Source organism: Haplochromis burtoni, unplaced genomic scaffold (genome assembly GCF_018398535.1).
Source record: "Haplochromis burtoni strain Fernald_Lab_line unplaced genomic scaffold, NCSU_Asbu1 Contig_99, whole genome shotgun sequence".
In the NCBI taxonomy this organism is placed as follows: domain Eukaryota; kingdom Metazoa; phylum Chordata; class Actinopteri; order Cichliformes; family Cichlidae; genus Haplochromis; species Haplochromis burtoni.
The window spans coordinates 1802256-1816938 of record NW_024582460.1 but is presented as its reverse complement, the minus strand read 5'-3'; the positions used below and the strand labels follow the sequence as shown (position 1 = coordinate 1816938).

Genomic DNA, 14683 nt, shown 5'->3' with positions numbered 1-14683 from the left:
CAAAAGGGCACTTTGGGCACTCATCAGGAAAGGGGCGGGTGCTCAAGCCCCTCTAGCCCCCCCCTCTGCACGTCCCTGGTTTATACCTCTAAAGGCGCAGTAACATTCTTTTCCTGAGTGTGTTACTTCTGATAGGTCAGGACCTTTGTTCTACTCCACGCTTATTGTTTGGTGAACACTGCGTCCTCCACACAAAGATTTAGCAGTGTTGTTGTGCTGTGAACTGGACAAACAGCAAACACAGCTTCACAAAAGATAATTTTTCATGGAACCATATTAATGAATACCCTTATATATATATATATTTAAGGCTTAAGGATGTGTTTTTTGTTTGTTTGTTTGTTTGTTTGTTTGTTTGTTTGTTTGTTTGTTTGTTTGTTCTTACTTTTATCTACAATCTAATTCCTTGTCCTAGTGCTGAGCTGTATGTTGGACCCTGTAGGATCAGTGTTTCAGCACTGGCGGTTGAACAGCTCCCCCTCTACTTCATTACTGCTGGTGCGCAAAAGTGAAAGTGCTCGTTTCCAGCTTTACAACTACAGTGCCTCGCAGCTAAAAATCGATCACTGACAATGTTTTTAACCTTTTCTCCTCCTGGGAATGTTGAGTAAGCATGCCGCCTCCCGGCACCAGTCTACATTCATGCGGTTACTTCACAGTCCAACTAGGAGCTTCCCACGCAGCACAGGAGCGAGCTGCTTAAGCACACTTGGACAGAAGTTGTTGGAACTCAAACTCGCCACCTGCATACGGCCATTGCTTAAGTGAAGACACTGTTAAGCAACCGACTTGGATGGGTGACTGATCGGGGTGCGGGTGCAGCACTTACTGGTCTCCATAGCCTCTGCTTCCTCCCCGTCACCGACGTGGCAATGACGATGAAGTGGGATGCCGCCAGCATCACCCCGAACAGCACGGCCAGCAGGGTCCGCACCGGCAGCAGCACGTAAGCCACGAGAGTGACTAGCATGAGCTGCCACACGCCTTGCTCAGGGGCAGCGGCATTCACCAGCTCCGACGTGCCCAAAGCCAGCGGGAACGGGCAACAGAGCAGCGCGAAGGTGAAGCTGAACAGCAGGGCCAGCTTCGCTATCTGCTGCAGCTGCGTCACCTGCAGGTACTTGACATTGGTGACGATGAACAGCGACAGGAACACCACGCAGTGCACCGGGCTGGAGCCCTTGGACAAGGTGAGACGCGGGCTGGACAGCAGCTCTACGAGGGACAGCGACGACGCGGCCACGATGAGCACAGCCAGCGCTTTGAGGGTGGCGGTCTGCTCCAGTTTCAGGTTGTAGTTCTGGAAGAGAGCCTCCAGCTCCTGGCTGTTGAACTCGTCCTCGCAGGCGATGGCACCCAAGGGTGCACCGGCCGGACAGTGACCCTTCCTCCGCCGCGTCTTGACTCTTTCGAATGGCATCTCCTCCATGTTCCGGCCATTCATGAAGCGGGGATGGCGCACGAGCCGCTCAACTTTTAGGGAATCGAACCGGCACCATCTCCCGGTTCGTGCGTCCCGGATGTCCGAGGTTCGGGGTCGGCGCCACAAGGAAGAGGGTGGCAGTGGAGGATACAGCAGGGCGCAGTGCGCTCTATCCACAGGTTGACGATTGTTGATCTGCCGAGTAGCCCGACTAGTGTGTGCCGCACGCCCCCCCCCCTCTCTCTCTCTCTCTCTCTCTCTCTCTCTCTCTCTCTCTCTCTCTCTCTCAGACCACCTGCCTCGTTTCACACAGGGTAACCAGCAATCCTGCGCTTCAGCGGGGCTCAGCGGTTGGGTCACGCTCGTGGTGATAATCAAAACACATTACCACGAGGTTCAGTGGGCATCATTCAATACACACACACACGCACAAAACAAAACAAAACAAAACAATTTAATCATCCTTTTCCCCCGCGTGCACTTTCCCCATGTGGGACACGGAGTAAACATTACATTCTACACCGCGATCTTCTCCTGCTTTTCATTCACTTCGGTGAAATGTCAGCGGCTGGGTGAGAAGACAGCGGCAGAAACAGCGCTGGTGATTTCCCCTCGCAGTGTCTGCAGTCATAGCTGATGTAGTTCCCAGCTATAAATAGATCAGCGGCACCCGTGGATGTTCCAATATAGCAACAATTTGGTCTTTCCCGCAGCTCCACACCTCGTGTGTTTTATTGCAGTCAAGCGCCAGTTTTACACAGATAATTAACAGAAAATGATGCTTAGGCAGACAAGGTGGTAATTCCGCAGAGTGATAATAGCCCGAATTAAAATCTAAATGTGGCGCATTTTTGCAGAAACGTAAATATTTATTCGCATCTTAGTGCATTGCGCTGTAGGTAATTTAATTTGAGTCTGAGTTTGCACTTCAAGTTTCGAAGCTCTTGTCCACAATAATAGTTGGGATCGTGGTACAACAAGCGTATCATTATCGCTAAACAAACACAATGCAAAAACAACAGGTAGCGCTTCATAACACTCATCACTCAATACAGTTATTGTACAGCTCGCCAACATTTAACGCGGAATTATTCTAAATGTACCTTTCTGGTTCATGTTAATGCTTAGAATGAAGTTAAAGTAGAACTAGGAGAGTAATGGGCAGTTTTAAAGGAAAGGAAAAACAAATTCTAACGTCTGTATTTTATGTTTGTTTTGTTTGTTTGTTTGTTTGTTTGTTTGTTTGTTTGTTTGTTTGTTTGTTTGTTTGAAGTAAGAAGTAGCGTGGATTTGAAAAGAAAAGAAACACAGGCCATAGTGTAAGTATTTTGTTAAGCAATGATGGCTTTCGTGTATAATTACTATGTAATTACGCAGTATTCTTAAAGTTCCCTGACCTCTTCTTCTGACAATATAATTGTACATTACTAATAAGAATGTGGGCTGTATTATAGAGTATCAAAATCGCTACCTCTTACGTTGTCATTACACACTAATAGGCGGTGGACTATGTCATAAAGTATCCTGCCAAGTTGTAATGGGGTGGAATGTGCAATTAGTGCTTAAGTAAATGTTTTTTCAAGACTTGTACAGACAGGACAGCTTGTAAGGGGGCTTTCCCTCCAAGTCAGAAGGCACAGCTCTGAAGTAAAACGCCATTTACTGTGGAATAACTGTGTATTAATTTATGATAGAATGGAGTAAAAGGCTAAAAGGCCTGAAAAGCGGCAGCATCTGCTGAATCGGAAACACTCTGACAGGACATATTTTGCTTAAAAATATAAAAAAAATACATGTAAATGTATAAAAATATAAGAAACCAGATCTTTAAGACACCTAAAAATGTCCATATATCGAAACAGAGATCAAATATAAAGATTTTATATGCTTTGAGCTGTTCTTGTTGTTAGTTTCCATGCTGTCAGATCCATTTTGAAAAAAATAATGGCCTGAATTAGTGAAAGTAATACAGCTAAAAAAGAATATGTAAATATATAAAACTCAAAGATTAACAGCAGGAAAAATGAAGCCATGCAGGGGCTGGAAATTACATATCAAAGGGGAGAAATATTTGAATTTGGTGTGAAATATGCAGATGGCTCAGCAGGAGTCTTTGGTGAAGGTTTGCTATGAAACATAAACATGTGAGCGCGTGTTGGTGATGTGTATATTATATGTATCACGTTAATACACATGCACAACAGAGACAATGTGAAAGTCTGGAACGAGCAGTGACCCTCATAAACATTTTTTACTTTAAAACAACAGGTGAGCCATCTGGATCCTGTTAAGACGGAATAGGTTCATGACCTTGTTGACTGACATGTGGCTTGTAGTCTTCTGCTAGGCTGCACATCCACTAATTTGAGTCACTGACCTGATCTTCACAAGAATGTTAAAGTTATTGATTCCTTTTGGAGCACGTTCCCACTGAGCATTCATGTATGTGCCAGAACAAGCTTGATCAATAAAGGTTTCACCTGACAATCCACAGGATCTAAATGATCCACCACCAAAGTTCCAGTGCCAGACACCACAAGACAGCACCAGTGATGTCATTCCATGCCATTCCTTCATTTAATGTTACGGTTGTGAGTAAAGATGGGTTTACCACATGCAAGAATAAAAAAAAACAACCCAAAAACCCCCCCAAAAAAATAAAAATAAAAATAAAATTATATATATATACAGTTTCAATTCTCACATTTAATTTTTTCTCGGTTCGCACCTTCCTTTTAGTATAGTAGTGAATCAGGCCTTGAGGCTGTTATCATACAATCTTCTAACTAATCTTATGTGCATACATTTCCAAATGAAACACTGGTAAAAGCTGGGCTAGAGGCTATATCATATCAGGGTTACATTCGTCCTTCAGAAATAGCCTAAGCAAAAGAAACATAACTCTGTATGTGGCTGCCCTGGAATAATACATAAACTCTCCTCAGCAGTGTGAAGCATCTTCTCAGCAACTGTGAGATCAGACAAAGCCAAAAATAACAAGCTTTTAAAATCTAAAAAAAGCTGCTGCTGAGTGCACATACATATCTTCAGAGGACAAATGCAGGTGTTTTGGTGCCCTCACTGATGACCTTGTTTGCTGTTGAACGTGTGCTTTAGATTGCTAAGATCTCTGGAGAAGTCAGCCAACTGGCTCATCAATGAAGAAGTCAATGTGAAGCACTTTGGGCTCCCTTAACAAAAAGTCTCTACATGCACACAGTCAATTACTACATGGTCAATAACCACTATCGTCCAGCATGCCTGTAATCAATAGACTGCGGTGTTGAGATCAATAGTGACAATCTGACTGTATTCTAAGGCGAGAATAGGAAGATTATGTCTAGTGGGCCAGTCAACAGAGTGAAAACACACTGCTCTTGATTCTTCAGTCCCTGCTAGGATGCAATATAGCTGACTTCCTTTTCTGCTCTCAACAACCTCAAGATGAGGGAATGAGTTGCAACATATGGGAAATCAGTCATGACAGGTGCTTTTAGAAAAACAGTATAAAGGTGAATCTTGACCAGGGACACTAAATATTGCAGATAACCTACAGATAGCGAAGCTATTTTATTCACAGCTCAAGTGTCTGAAACCCACTTTATTCTTTTCTATTGAGTGTATTGTTTGTTTGTTTATTCATGTTTATTTATTCACAAAGTGATTGACAGTAAGAGTCAGAATTCCTAATCATAAAAACTAAGGGAAAATCACTGGGGGTGGGCAAACAGTTCCCATTTATTGATAAAAACAATGTTGTCCTCCCTATGCCATCATTGCATGAAATAGAATTCCTAACGTGTCCTGCTGGCAGTCTTTATCTTGCTCATTCTTAACCACCCCGTGGGGCATATCCTATTTTGATCTCAGGGCTTCCATACTCGGCAAAGATGTTCCTGTATACCAGTGGTTCACAAACTTTTTTTTTGCTAGGCCCCTCTTTGTTTTACAAGAAAAATGTTCCCTGTGATTTGGAGAGCCCAGCACATACTCCCGACGCAGGGAAAACCAATTCTGCAGGGGAGACCTACCTTGGCATTTGTGCAGGTGAAGCCAAAAGGAAGATATGCGTCACCAAATTTTCTAGTCTTTGGCTTGGAAGGAAGTTGGTTTGGAAACATATTTGGCGATGCTTCATCTCCTGCTTTGCGTTTGTCTGGGAGTCCTGTCAAAAACTTGTCCACTATGCTATCAGTGTCCAAGCATTCTTTTTTTTTTCTTTTCATACCGCGCCCCCCCCCCTGCAATGGCTCTGCCATAGTCCCGATGGCCATAGTCCTCTACTCTTTTGCGTCCTTCCTTCTGTTCTCAGGGTTTTGGACTTGAGGTGAAACCGTTTATCGGGAGCTTTCCTGTTTCTCTTGTCTTGATGTCAGTGGCTTCTGTCTCCTCCTTTGGACAACTGATTATCCCAGCAGGGTATCTGATGACCCTGCCGTGCCCGGATCTTGTTCTGCTGACTCCTCAGGACATTCCTGTCACTCTGCAGCTATTTGGTGGTTGCGGCTCTCCTACCAGCCTCTTCATGGTTCCCATTTGCCTGTGGGATTCTAGGTTACTTGTAGGGATCCTTAATGTCTGCAACCTTGTTGTAGTGCAGTCCCCTTAGTTCTGATGTTTGCTACATTCTGTAGTTGGTTATCATAGACAGTGTTGTTAATGGTCTGGCTGAGGGGGTTCAGGCCTATGCAGAACAGAATCAGAAGTAGAACAAAAAGCAAGTCAGTCCCTATAGAAGCTCATGTTAAAATGTTCAACATGACTCCAGATAAGTGCAAAAAGTGATTTTGTCCCCCCCCTTAGCTGGTACATCCTGTGGTTGTAGCTAGCTAACCAAGCTTGGTAGCATTAGCTGTTAGCTTAGCACTCCACCATCTGCCATTATGGTGACTTCTGTCTCCAAGAAATCAACATAGCAGCGACTACAATGCTAAAGCCAACGCTTCTAAAGACAGACCCTAAAAGCAATAAGTGATGTCACTGTGGCCACATTCATTCTTTATGTAGCCTACTCTGCAATAAAACACTCTGAGATACACCCCCTTTCTATGTTGTGTTATATTATTTAACCAGTCCAAGCTTTGGATCTGTTTTAAGTTGTTTTGGAGCAGAAAATGCAGAATTATTTTCTATCGTCACATCTCAACTGGCTCATTGAAAGTGTCTCATCTTTCCTGTTTAGCATCTCCTCCGTTGAAATGAAGTGATACCGCAGTAAGGCAGCACATACACTGGCTCCATTTCTCCTCTCTCCTGAAGTAAGTGACAGCTGCAGATTTTTTGGACCATCCCTCCCTCCAGGATGCCTGACAGTCCTCTGTTGTCATGGCAACAGAGGCAGTGAGGCTAGCAGTTGTGACTGATATGCTGCTGAGGTGTTTCCCAATCTGACACCCTGGCTCCCTCTCCCAATCCTTTTGCCTCCCGTGTGTTGCTGTCTCCCTTCCCCCCCCCTCTTTTCCTGTCTGATGTTCTTTCAGGTAGTTTGAGCTGATGAGTGCAGCCGATGTGTTTGTGTCCGTATCCATCTGCACAGGGGTGCCACAGTGCCCTGCCCTGCTGGCTCATTGTGCTTGTTGACATTTCTCGAAATTGAGGATGTGACATGAAGTACGTGCGGTGAGAAGGAAGCTTCGGTAGTGACCGAACTACTCAAAACTTGAGGCTGACCACCGCAAAAAAAAAAGAAAAAGGAAACACAAAAGCACACAGGTGGCGTTGGAAGATGTAGGCATGCAGGGGAAGCTATGCTTCTAAAGGTAAATCCATAAATTTGATATTAACTTTGAAAATGTCAGAGCAAACCCAGCGTCGCCTCAAACCAGGTGAGGCAGAGATTGCTGCCTGCTGCTCTGGTAATCACAGCCAGGTGACTTCCTGGTCGTGGGGCCCCGATGTCTGTCTGTGTGTGTGCGATTGGAGCCAGTTGGCAGGGAGACACAGGGACAGATAAAGCGTCTCTTAAGTAAATTCATGAATAGGAGCTCTTCACCAGGGCTGAGGTGGGTGCTGCTGCTGCTTCAGCATTGTTTGCATTCATGAATAAAAACCTGCTAGCTGCCATTCATACAAATACAATTAACTCCGTGCTTCTCATGTGCTAGACAGAAATAGACGAACACAGAAGCCTGCTCTCATACATAAATGCTGGCATTTATACAACCAATGAAGGACCTTGTGAGCACCATCATCCGCATAATCTCCCTGCAATCCTAAGTGATTTTTATTCTTCCATCTTTACATAATAGGAACCTACTTAAATTGTAATAAAAAAGCATCTAAAGATCTCATTGACACTTCAATCTTGTTGCTTTAATGTCTTTTTCAAGCCAGCAGATTGTACGTATGCATCCATATGCACAAGAGAGGAAATGAAATAGATGAGAGAGACACAAAAAAAGAGTCTTCAGCAGTAGGCTGTGTGTTAGAGAGTGTATGTGTGTGTGTATGATTGTAAAAGTGTGTGTGTGTGTGTGTGTGGTCTCTTGGGCTACAGTGTGTGTGTGGGAGTGTTATTGAGAGATATTTTTAATTCTGTGTGTCAGCTCCTCTCATCTCCCTCAGCAAGAGACGTCGGAGGGAAGCAGAAAAACATTTCCAATGCAACTATCATTTAAATACACACACTCCTGCACACGCACGCACACACACACACACACACTAGTGCAAACACATACAGTTTCAGAAGTCTTTCATATGGCACCAGTTGCGTTTTTGAAAGTTAAAAAAAAGCCTGCCAGAGTGTCAGTGGGTTTTTTTCTGAATTTCCCCTCCAAGTGCTTGTGAGGGAATTTTTACATGAACAAGATTAAAACATGAATGTGATCCCGGATGGATACATCTCCTCGTGAATCCAAGTGAATGCTAAAATCTCCCTGTCAAGCTACACACACACACACACACACACACACACACACACACACACACACACACACACACACACACACACACACACAAACCCACTTCAATCTGATACTGAAGGTGTTAAAAGATTAAACAGACTAACTGTTCCTCGCCACCCATAAAAAGAAATCAACAACTGCTGTTTAGAAAGACAAGTAAGGTTTTCAGTTGTCCTGACACCTCCGAGGCCCGGTGACTAAATAATGCTTCACCATATGGCAGATGATGGCAATAATAATTCCCTGTGGAGCAGCCATCAGCGGCCTAATGACTTTCTTCCATGCTATTGCTTTTAGGTGCATGTGAAACCGCAGCGGACTCCAAAGTAGGATTAAGGTCATCCTGGTGGAATACGCTGCAGGATTTCTCTCAAGTAGAAGGTAAATGGATTTTGCTCACACTCCTATTTTCAGTGAAGCTTGTGAAACAGCACAATTGTCTCAATCACACAGAGCACAGCAGGATGCATACTCACTTCATGTGGCTCCCCCTCTCCCTTAGCAGGAAAGACATCCTGTTCTATTTGACTATCCAGACTTGTAACACAGTATCTGCATTCCAAAATCTGCATAAAATCCCCAATACTCGCCATGTATGAGGGCATTTTCTGCTGTTTGTTAATGCAGAAGCCCACTGTATCAGAGCTGAATGCTAAGGATGAATCCCAGAGAGGAGACATGGGAAAATACGAAAAGAAACAACAGTTGACGCAGGCAACTGTTGTTGCTCGCTGTAGGTTCTCTCCTTTCAAACAGGTTGACTTGTTGAGTGTTTAACCTGTTACCAAGTAATGATTTCTTCCTTCTAATACAAACAAAAACAGAAGCATAAAGAAGAAGCAGATTAATAAATCATGCTGTATTACTGTACAGTGTTTTCGCACCAAATACAAAGCAAAGTTTTCATGCAGCATTATTGCAAAATCTATGCGAAGAGGCAAACTGACACAAATTTACCCATGGTGGTATCAGTAAGACATTAGACAAGTTAATTGTCATTTTCGGTGGACTACTGGAGCTGTATGGGTCAGAATCTCATGTATACAGACAGAACAACAAACAGAGACCGCTCGGAGGAAGGTGAAGTATGTTTCTGGAATCTGATTTCAGCCGTTCAGATTATTATCCACTTTGTCCCAGTGGCTCTTAATGACTTAATATTTGCAGATTTACAACAGAAACCTAAACAACTACTTTTGTTGCAGTGTAAGGAGAACTTGAAGGATAAACTAAACTAAACTAAACTAAACTAATGCTTTATTTGTATAGTACCACTTACAATACACAGTTACAAAGTGCTTCACAGTTTGAATAAAAACTACACACTGAAGGTAAGTATACATGTTCTAGCATGCAGACAAAAACTATGCAAGAAATATTATAGAAAAGCCAACCTCCAATAGAAATGTTTTTTCAGCAGTCGTTCAAAATAAATCACAAGCTCAGTCAGCCTGACTAGCTGTGGAAGGCTGTTCCAACATTTAGGAGCTCAAAAGTGTGGTCACCTCTGGTTTTAAAATTAATTTGGGGAAATCTTAACATGTAGAAATAACAGAAAATATTATGTCCTTATGTCCAATCTTTTAGTCAGCTGGGGTTTTTTTTAATACTTAAAAAGGAATAAAAGGCAAGATGCAGTGTCTTTGGCTCAGGTAGAGCAGGTCATCTACTAAGAACAAGGTTGGTGGTTTGATCCCCAGCTGTCAAAGTAACTTTGGCAAATGCTGAACCCCAAGTTGCTCAAAATGAATTCATTGGAATGTGAATGTTAGATAGAAAACATTTAGAGAAAGAAGTGCTTGGGTGAATATAAGGCATGTTGTATAAAGTGCTTGAGTAGAAAAGTGCTACAGTATATAAGAACCAGTCCATTTACCATGTCATGACCTTGAAGGTCTTGAAGGGGACCTCAGGGCCACCCTATGAAATTTGATTTGGATTTAATTTTAGAGAAGAACACAAAGTCACACAGAGCTAAAGCAAATATTCTATTTATTTCTATAACTACAAACCACAAAACGAAACAAAACAAAACATATTTTCAGCGTGCTTTTAGTGTACAACATCACACATCTCAGTTGAGGTTATTTCCTAAATGACCCAAACTGTTATGTGTTATGTTCAAACCCAGCTCTCATCAGCAGTGAAGATGTCCAACATGAAGCTGTGGTCAGTTTGCATCAAAGTTGATGTTTTCTCCCAGAAAAAGTTCGATATCCAGGGTGAAGTCCAGTGGTGGTCTAAACTGATCTTCCACAAGTTCTGGAAGCTGTCCAGTGTCAGGCTGTTGTGTGCGGGCGAGGAAGAGATGACCCAAACGCTGGACTCACGGTGCAGGATAATGGTGTTTTACTGTAGGCTGGATAAACTGAACATGAACTGAAACAACTGATTGGATGACTGAACACACATGCGAAAAAGACAACATCAACATCAATGACACGACAATGAACTGATGGAAACTGAGGACTTAAATACACGCTGGATGATGAGTGATTAGAAACCGGTGAGTACACAGCTGAACTTAGTCTGACTAATGATACATGGAAATAACTAGAACACAATACACAGGCGATAGGCTCGCACAGAAAACAAGAAGTGAAAAACATGAATGTGGGAAATAAACCGAACATGACAAAACTGAAAACACTGGGTCAACGACCCAGGAACCCTGACATCCAGAGGTGCACGTGGAAAAGTTCTCCCCCAAAACTGCTCAGAATTAATAAAGCTGTAATGACTGCAATAGTAGTTCAAATTTTACAGTTCTGATCTTTACATGAGTTGAAAGTATTTTTTGCTGTTACTGTTCAGAGAGTGCAGTTCAACAGTTTAATTGTTTTTTTGGTTGAGGGAGTGGTGGGTGGACAGTCGGATCAATGCAGGAGCTGGAGAAACTCGCGTTGACCGTGATCTGGGGTCAACTTCACAATCAGCCTGACACATCAAATATTCAGCAGCGCCTCGGTGCCACTCTGAAACCACTCGCACTGGAGGAGAGAGAGCGAGGGACATAATCACAAATACTCATTATCACCAGGAGCTATGCGTTTCACACTTAACGCTGACACTTATCCCCAGCAGATTATAGCTCCATACATCAAATATTAAAGCGGCGGTGTGAATTATTGATTCCAATCAATGATTGCAGATCAGAGCTCTCAGCTGGCAGAGGAGGAACTAATGAGTGCGTGCTACACAGGCAGCTGAGTAGAACTGTGGAGCCTCGGATACACTGCTGCTGTAAAGAGGTGCTGAGACATTTAACCTTCAATACATTTAACCTGTGCTGACACATTTTAGGCTTGCAACCACCAGATTTAATTTATGTACAATGTATTAGTGCATTTGTGGTCATCAGACCACAAGAGTTAGCTTAGAAGTCAGCCAGTCCATGACTTATTTAAAATCTGTTTTTCTACAAAGACTGTATTTAAAAGATGGACATGGACCTCATGATGTCATGCACTGCTTCTGGAACTCAATTTTGAGCCTTAATGTTTGCATTTTGGTTGGCGCTGTGTTGGTTTTTAGAGTCAGACGTGACCATATATGGACAAGAATGTGGGGACACCAGCTAAGACTAGCAAGCTTGTTGATAATGGTGCAACACACAGACACACACATCTACCAAAATGAAAACAACCCACTGTTATCATTCAGGTCAAATGCCCATATGTACATTGACTACTCAGTTTTGCACTAAAAGTTTGAATAGTATCTTAAGACTTTCTGTAACTTATTTTTTCTTACTTTTATTTCTTTTCTTTTTTTTTTTGGATTGGTTTTTTTTTGCATGCACAAGGTGAAATTCCTTGTTTGTTTACAGAAACTTGGCCAAATAAAGATGATTCTTATTCTGATATTGTTCTTCAGACAATCACATTAAAAACATTCCAAAAAAACAAACATGCTCATGAGAACCAGTTTAGGTCAAGCAACAAACAAATTTTCACGTGTAACTGAAATGACTTTCCACTTCATTTTAATATGTGAGTCTGCAATGACTCACTCACTTTGGCAGCTGGTGTCGACTAAAGTGGCTACTAAAGGAACTGCAGATCTATTTTAGCTTTTCATGCTGGCTGTATTTATGTTTTCTCGCTCTGTTTTACAAAACGCTACATAAAAATATTTAATTTAAAACCTCTTGCAAAGACAAAATTATGTCCTCACCTCTGCAGTTCTCAAACAGTTTAGCTAATGTGAGCACAACGTCTTCACAGAAAAGCAGCTTCACTCAAGTCTATCGCACTGGAGCTAACAGAGCCATTTCCATGCCCAAATACTGCATCATGTCCTTTTGCCTGTTCTCTGAACAGACACACACACACTTACAACCTCACAGGTAGAGCAGCTGCGAGCACCACATCTGATTACGTTATTGACACTGGGCAAGAAACACAAGTGGAAGCGTGCCTCAGCTGAGTGTAAAATGCACAGAGGACGAGGCTGCTCCATCATATTAAATGACATAACTGGTTTACATCACCGCTGCTTTTCTGTGTGCGGGGAACAAAACTGACAGATTAGCACAGCGAATCCTTGCAATCCATAAATCAGTTTGTTTGTGCACGAGAATTGTTAATGCAGCGTGTTGTTTGCCAGCCTTATTTGTGTCTGAGCATCTCTAAAGCCCCGGGGTCGGTGCTACAACTGATGATTAGCATTTACATAATGAGCTAAATGTTAGCTGCTGCCTTAAACTGCTACTTCTTAGCTGTGGGGGGCAAGCTGACCTCCACAAGATTGAATGCAAAGGCTCCAGAAGCCTTTGCATTCAATCTGGATGTCCTTAGGGAAGTATTTTTTGGCAGTAATGTATCTAAATATATACTATGTTTATTTTATTGTTAGCAAATTTCAGGGAGAGACCAAGAGCATCAAAGAAATTCTAACAACAACTAAAGCCTGATGATCTCAGTGCTTTGTGTCACAGGGGAATATAAAATATAAAAAATACATTGAAGCACTACTTATTGCACTGGTTCCCTTTATTTCAGTGACTACACACTGAAGCGTATTTAAGTTAGTCTCACATGTACAATCTTGTTGCCCCAGATACTTTAATAGAGTATGAATGTTGATTACTCTGCTCATATTCCACAAATTGGTGTTTGACTGTCTGAGTAGAGCTTTATAAAGACCTAAAGCTATCAGCTCAGAGCCATATAGACATATTTGGGAGGTCAGTGTACACATTTGTCATTTTGGTGTTTTTGTGGGGTTTGTTGACCACAACAACAAAAAATATTGAACATAGCCACTCTCATCCAGTAGATCACAACCGATAAAGGAAGTGTTTCTTGTGCAACAGTGCAAAATACATGTTTAGGGTCTTTTTTTAGAATAACCCAAATTTCAATGAGAAATGTATATAAGTTTTATCTAAAATGTCTGGTGGTTAAATTCCTACCTAGACTAAACATATGTCAAATATATGTCATAATTTTATATTTGTTTTTTTAATACATATATTTTTTCACAAGGTAACAGTAAAATTGCTAGAACGGGGGAAAAGTATTATTTGAAGGCCTCCAATGACAAGAATTATCAAACATTTGAGATTAACTCAAATTGATATATCTAGAGTTAATCTTCAGAATTATCATTCAATGTGCTTGAAAGTCCTTAAAAGACCAGTAGGTGAACCTATTGTTTTGAGGTTTTGTCAACCAGTCGCAAACTGGTGTGTGGGTGAGGTTTAAAGGCCACTGACTAAATCCTTAGTGCTCAAACAGGTGGTCAGAAAAAGAAGGACATTTTTATAGATAGCTCTATTTTCTGTTGCCTACATTGTAGAGGGTGACATTGCCTCTAAACAGGAAAATGAGTAGGGAAGAGGTTAAAGTCGGATTCAGCAGGTGGGGGACACTTAAATCACATGTAATGGTTCAGTGTGGGAATATTTTCTATTGAGAGCTCAGTAGATTTTCACACATGGTGTGATCAGCTGACCTGCTGCTCTCTGTGGATGTACACAACTGAATTCAACCAGATGTCAGCAGATGTTTCATGAGTTTTCCTGGCTGATTTCCATCCTTTACATTGGCAGTACACTGTTTATGGTGTCTTCATACTAGACAGTATACAGCTGGTAAGAAGGTGGAATTCAGTGAATGTAACTTGATGTAACCCGACTCTGAACCAAACCATGAGCACCACAGCCACTGTGTACCAGTCACACACTGTTTTGTTTTGTTTTTTGTTTATCCTGCAGTATTTTCATGCAACCTTTAAATAACATCGTTAGTCTGCCTCAGTTTCTTTTGCAGCAGGTTTCACAATATAAAAAAAACATATCACATGTCACATGTGCAGACCCAGTGTATCAAATACAACTGAACATTTAAATATC

At 42.0% G+C, this 14683-nt stretch overlaps 1 protein-coding gene across 1 annotated transcript in view; it reads right to left on the bottom strand.

The window, feature by feature from the left end:
• The window catches only part of LOC102303795 (adenylate cyclase type 1), a 71084-nt gene extending 69409 nt beyond the window's left edge, over positions 1-1675 (bottom strand). The window contains exon 1 of the mRNA XM_005937224.3: positions 830-1675. Coding sequence (XP_005937286.1) covers positions 830-1444 — 615 coding nt within the window. The 5' untranslated portion in view covers positions 1445-1675. The remainder of the gene's footprint in view (positions 1-829) is intronic.
• Between the last annotated feature and the right edge of the window lie 13008 nt (positions 1676-14683).